The 6,674-nt window shown below is 51.0% G+C and overlaps 1 protein-coding gene across 1 annotated transcript in view; it reads right to left on the reverse strand.

Moving 5' to 3' along the window:
• LOC122369336 overlaps nt 1–6,449 on the reverse strand; it is a 28,920-nt gene extending 22,471 nt beyond the window's left edge. The window contains exon 1 of the mRNA XM_043344004.1: nt 5,142–6,449. Within this exon, the coding sequence (XP_043199939.1) occupies nt 5,142–5,325 (184 nt within the window). The 5' untranslated portion in view covers nt 5,326–6,449. The remainder of the gene's footprint in view (nt 1–5,141) is intronic.
• Nucleotides 6,450–6,674: the final 225 nt, after the last annotated feature.

Below are 6,674 nucleotides of genomic sequence, written 5' to 3' on the forward strand. Positions count from 1 at the left end.
TTTTGCCAGTCTTACCTCCCACCTATCATGGAACATGTTGTTCGACGATGTACAGGGGTCAAGGTCAGGGTCAAGGTCAACCTAGGTCATCTTAGATAATTGCGTTTTAGGCAAGCTGAATTTACTTTTTGTGAAGTTTTTTGACTGCATTTTTGGTAAATGCTTCTCAGATCATGATTTCACAGGGCCTCGGCTAACATGTTAACTGGTGGGCCAAATGGCCCACCAGTGACCCGAAATGGCCCACCAGCCTCAAAGATTTGGCCCACCAGTAATATTCCGAAAAATCGAAGTTTTCACATTTTCACTTTTGAAATTGAAATAGCAGATCTTATCGTATATTTTCAGGCTGTAAAGTACCCATCGGTGAAACATATTCTTGTGAAAAAACTTCAATCTATTGTTTGCAATATCCTCTTGAGTGGACTATAGTACCCACAACTTAAAAAAATCCACCACCTACGTCTTTGCTGTATGATTTTTACTTCAATTTCCATGTGACGTCACAGTACTTCCATGTCCAGTGGTGTCCGGTGTGCTCAACCGGACACCACCGGATATGGAACGGATATTAACGGATGACAAACGGACGTCCAACGGAAACAAACGGACATCACCGGACGCTGACAGTTCTCGTCCGTTTCTCGTCCGTTGGTCCAATTCGGTGAAGTGTGACCGAGGCTTTAAATTTTATGCAATAATCGTTAAAGACGTCTGCCTCTGTCAATTACAGATAGTGTCGGCGGCTTCCAGCCGATCGAGGTCTGCGAAAGTTCTTGCAAGCTTTCCGATCGATCGAGTGGTTGCAGTCACATAAGCATCTGTCGCAGACCAGTCGGTTACAAGAAAAACTACGAACCAGTAAAACGCCTTTTGGGCGAAGAACGAGCGAGCGAGATAGTGAGCCCTGCACGTGCGGAAGGGCGAGAGGGTACTTCCAACGGGCTTGCGCAAAGCACCCTTCTAACCGGTCGCTAGCGGTTTATCAAATTTGAACGCAACTCGGCCCAGCCGTTCCTGAGATCTAGAAGCGGCATTCTGCACGTGCGCACGTGCAAACGGGGTCCAAACTGAATTTTGCACGGCACCCTACCAACTGGTCCCCAACCGTGTGCCAAATTTGAGCGCAATCGGCCCAGCCGTTCTCGAGATCTGGAAGCGCCCCCTGCACTTGCGCACGTGCAGTAGCACCTTAACCGCAACACATGGGAATGCATTGTCTGGTGGGTGCCTACCTGTATGCCAAGTTTCAGCGAAATCGCCCCAGTAATAACCGAGTTATTAAAATGGGAACAAATTTGACACCTCTTATTGTTGTATTTTGCACGTGCACTGGGGGTGACCCACATGCATCGAGAGTATCCTATTTTTGGTAGAAGGGATGCTGCTACCCTACAAAAATTACCGCAAGCCAATCGTCCAAGCGGCTGCTGAGATATGAGCCTCTCAAAATCACTACTTTTGCAAAACAGCTTGAACACCCTTCACATTTCACGTGGCACGTGCCACGACGGTCACTGAGATGTATCAAAAGTAGTCAATTACGAGGTAGAAGTGATGGGGCTACCCAACAAAAAAGACCGCAGGCCAATCGGTCCAGCGGTTGCTGAGATATAAGCCTATCAAAAGCGTTACAGGCCGGGCCGGGCCGGGCCGCTCATACTGAGATTTTTCCGTTATTACGAGCGAGCGAGCGCAGCGAGCGAAGCGAAGTCTTTTCAATATAACGGAAAAATCTCAGTATGAGCGGCCCGGCCCGGCCTGTAACGCTTTTGAGAGGCTTATATCTCAGCAACCGCTGGACCGATTGGCCTGCGGTCTTTTTTGCTGGGTAGCCCCATCCCTTCTACCCCGTAATTGACTACTTTTGATACATCTCAGTGACCGTCGTGGCACGTGCCACGTGAAAAGTCAAGGGTGTTCAAGCAGTTTTGCAAAAGTAATGATTTTGAGAGGCCCATATCTCAGCAGCGGCTAGAGCGATTGTCTTGCGGTCATTTTTATAGGGTAGCTGCATCCTTTCTACCAAAGGTCGGATACTCTTCATCTATGTGAGTGACCCCCACTGCACGTGCAAAATACAACAATAAGAGGTGCCTAATTTGCTCCCATTTCAGTAACTCGGTAATTACTGGGGCGATTTCGCTGAAACTTGGCATACAGGTACGCACCCACCAGGCAATGCATTCCCATGTGTTGCGGTTAGGGTGCTACTGCACGTGCGCACGTGCAGGGGGCATTTCCAGATCTCGAGAACGGCTGGGCCGATTGCGCTCAAATTTGGTACACGGTTGGGGACCGGTTAGTAGGGTGCCGTGCATAAGTCATTTTGGACCCCGTTTGCACGTGCGCACGTGCAGAATGCCGCTTCCATATCTCAGGAACGGCTGGACCGATTGCGTTCAAATTTGGCACACCGCTAGTGACCGGTTAGAAGGGTGCTTTGCACAAGCCCGTTGGAAGTACCCTCTCGCCCTTCCGCACGTGCAGGGCTCACTATCTCGCTCGCTCGTTCTTCGCCCAAAAGGCGTTTTACTGGTATTGAAAAGACTCACTTCGCTCGCTGCGCTCGCTCGCTCGTAATAAAGAACAGACCAGTTCAGACGGTCGGGTATAAGCCTGCGAGCGATCTCAGACGGCCCGTCGATATACACGATATAAGCCAGAGTCAAACTAGAGGTAGTGTCGGCGACTTCCAGCAGATTGAAGTCTGCAAGCGATATTATGCGTCTTCACGACCGGTATGATGCTTGCAGTCACACATCTGACCAGTCGGACGAATTTCGAACCGTTCACAGTCAGCGTTCCAAAAATTTCTCATTTGGGCTGAAGATGACACTCAAGAATAAGAATGGATAATTATCCACTCTCACATTTTGGGTGGCTAGAATTTTCCACTCAGACACCAAAGAGAAATCCGAAGTTTGGGACACTGTTCACCAAAAGCGTACATAACTTAGTTTTTTAGAAAAATATTAGGGTTGCACAGTGCGCTTGGGCCTTTGAGTCAATTCTTTTCCATGCGACACCAATATGCTTAATGATCATTTTCAGAGATGTTGGGGCTGCTGCTACAACCCCCTTTTGGGGTTCCTGCTACAACTCACTTTACTAAAGTTGCACTTGTGCTGTTCACAATTCCTCCCGATCCACCCGACAACGCCCGATCCCGTCCGACCGCTTCCGAATCTCCGACTACAACTCCGAAAAGAGTTGTAGTCGGCGATTTGGTGTTTTAGGGCGCACCAGCAACGAGGCTATATGGCAAATGTAGTCGGCGAGCGATCCACTCAGGGCTCGCTGATTTTTAACATCCGACCGGTCGTAAGTTATCGTCCAAAGTTTTATCTACGACAATATTTTGTGCTTACTTTGTGCGATTTTATGTGCACCGCCGGAGTATCACCACTGAGAGGGTTGTGGGTCCCTACTCTCTACTCTCTCCTCTCTCTGAAGAGTCGGGGGGAGGGGTCGAGGCCCGTTTTTTACATTTTTAATGCCATCCTGACGTTTTTTTTTTTGCAGAATAAAGTGGCCGAAATCTGGTGAGAAATCGATTTTTTTTTGGGGGGGGGGGGCTATGGCTACGAAGGTCAGTCCATGTCGCTGCCCAAGTGGCCCACCAGTCAAAATTCCTTAGCCGAGGCTCTGTGATTTCATGTGATATAGACCCAAAAACAATCGGTGCACACATCAGTATACACACAGACACACACAGACATACAAACACATATAATTGACCTTGACCTAACTTGACCTGAAATGACCTCAGCAGCAAAATTCTGGTCGGATAGTGTGACAAAGAGGTTCTAGCTGGCTTGGCACCAGAAAACAGCATCGTCATCGGTATTTGATAAGCAGCGCACTTGATATCCAACGGTGACCCAAAACAGCAACATTTTTTAGTTTGACCTGACCTGGAAGGTCAATGACTGACCTGAGAAGGTAAAACTGGGTATCATTGGATTCGTCTCTTCCCAAAGAATCTTTTTGGTCTTTACTGCTAAGCTCTATCTCCAACAGGAACGAAATGGCGCGGGGGGGTGGCAACCCCCCCCCCCCCATGTGCGTTCTAGGATGGGAAAATGGCATGTGCGGGCGAGGGTTAAATGTAAGCCATAAAGGCAATGGGTTATTTTTTTGTGGGGAGGGGGGGGGGTTCGATTGAGTAGTAAAAAAATATTGGGTTCGACTAACATAGGTCTAAGCAATAAGCATTAGGCATCCTCGGTCGAAGAGGGGGAGACGGTTGCCACCCTATAACGATTTTTTCTGCGGTTGCTTGAAATGCGCTGGCTAAAGATGACTGAAATTAGGCAAAATCGACCCTTTCTTCAAGCCAGAGCTTGTGACACCAACAGCATTTTCAGGTCAGGTCAGTTCAGGTCACTGACCTATGACGTCATAAGTGAACCTTTGCACGACCCTAATATGTCGCAACTTCGCAACGCGCTCAGTTTTTTGGTTAACATTTCTTTATTGCCAAATTTATTTTTTATGCCAAAGGATCATCACAGGGAGATGAAAGTTACCTGGCTTGGTAAATGGTAACCTTCCAAGGTCTCAGATCGTGTATTGACTCAGACTGATATCGGACTGTTAGTTTGGCATCAGGAATGATCTAAAACTACCTCAAGCACAGGTACGTACCTTATCTATGATGTTAAGATTTTGCGTTAGTGACCTTGCACAAAGGTCACAAAGGTCATAAGACTTTTTCGTCAATACCTAACTCCCGATCCAATTGAGCTAGCGAGTCGAAAAAGCCATCAATGGACTCGGAAAGACCTGCTGAATCGAATGATATGCAATATGACCTTCTTTGACCAACTTCGTGACCTGAGTGTCTCATACTTCACCTTGACCACCTTGACGTCACCTTCACCTTGACGTCAACACCTTAAGATGACCTCACCCGAATAAAAAGTATACCTATTATTCGACGCGCCTGCTCAAGATAAACACGATGGTGCTAAATTCACGGCTCTGTAACTATTTTGGGCGAAATGATTTACTAAAAACCGAGCCCGTGCCTTCAGGCACTTGACCTGACCTCAGAGGTCGCCGGTTAACCTGAGGCCTAGGTATGATAAAAAAAATATCTGATTCACACCGTCCTGCGCACGGGCGACCCTTCCCACCTTTCAGCGCGCGCCAGGCGGGTTCTGTCCGCAGCACGGTGCGCTCCTTCTCGTAGACCTCGAGTCGGCCGAACACGACGCCGCCGAGCGCCAGGTAGACGAGGAACACGGCGGCGAGCACCAGCGTGCGCCGCGACCGCTGCCGGCGGCCAAAGTCCTCGCCCTTGGGTACCGGCACGGCCATCCTGCGCCGGCTGCTCAGTCACGCTCAGCAGGTCCGGCCGCCGCTAAACGATCAGCAGACGGCCGTGAGCCGTGCGGAGCTGGGATGGCCGGAAGTAGCTGCTGAGACGGGACCAGAGCTGCTGGGACTATGAGAGGAGGAGCTGGAGCTGCTGGGAAGGGGTCGGAGCTGGTGGGACAGCAAGAGGAGAGACCCGGGCTGCTGGGAAAGGAATCGAAGCTCAAAGCTGCTGAGACATGGTTGGGCCGCTGGAGACGGGACCAGAACTGGGTACAGCGGGATTATGGACCGGAGATTCTGTGGGTGATGTGGGACTGCTGGGGCTCACTAGTTATACCCGCTATATGTAGCCCCGTAGAACCGAGGGCAGCTGCAGGTAAGATGAGAACACAATGAGCAACCGGTATCACGGAACACAAAGGAACCTGTGAGCATGGATCAGGAATGCGCCGTCTCTGACCGACCGAGTCTCACTTCACAGTCACTCAACACTCCTGTCTTACAAGCACCCCGTATTTCGTCCGACAAACTCTATTGCAATATGCAGTCTTGTTTCTGCGGTTTCAATGAAAGACACTTGGTTTCGACCAACTGGAGATCGGCACTGTTCGACAGGCACACGCAGTCAATTCTGACCGATTACGCTCAGGTTCGCTGTTCAAAAGGCACTCCGTCCTTAGGGCACCGTTTTCACCGTTAGGCACTTGGTAGTCTGTCCGAGCTCCGACTGTCGGAAAAGGCCTCTCACTCCAGGAAGACGCGTCCCAGATCCTTTGACAGCCAGGGCCAGTCTGTTTATCGATACGCATACGCAGAGCCCGGCCGCCGAGGACACATTCTGCAACTCGTAAAACACTGAAACGCAACCGCTCACCAGGCACCCGAGTCGCCTCACGCAGTCACTTGATAAAAACTCGCCGTCGGCCCGTGCCTCTGTCCACGCGACTGAGCGGCGGCCTCTGGACAGCAGCGGCTCGGGAGACGCCGGCCGATCGGGCCCGGCTCCGCTCAGACTCTGCGAGGTGTCGCCACTCGGCGCCGCGGCAGAGGGCCGGTCGGCGGCCGCACAGCGACCCTCGGGCCCCCAGTGTCCACCACCAGCCGCGGCCGGTCCGGCCGGCCGGCCGCTGACGTCAGGACTGGCGGAGGGACGGGCGGAGCTCCACCGAACCGCCCGTCACAGACGCATGCCGATACAGCAGGACGGCTCGACAGCGAGCGACGACATTCCGGCCCAGGCGTCCCTCGGGAGTGGGTAATTGGGTGCTATTTTGAAATAAAATGGATAGCAATCACCACCAGAAATGTTGAACGGCGCTGTGTATTCGTGGCGACATGTTTTCGTTGGC

Source organism: Amphibalanus amphitrite, unplaced genomic scaffold, assembly GCF_019059575.1.
Source record: "Amphibalanus amphitrite isolate SeventyFive unplaced genomic scaffold, NRLGWU_Aamphi_draft 001026F_arrow, whole genome shotgun sequence".
Taxonomy (NCBI): domain Eukaryota; kingdom Metazoa; phylum Arthropoda; class Thecostraca; order Balanomorpha; family Balanidae; genus Amphibalanus; species Amphibalanus amphitrite.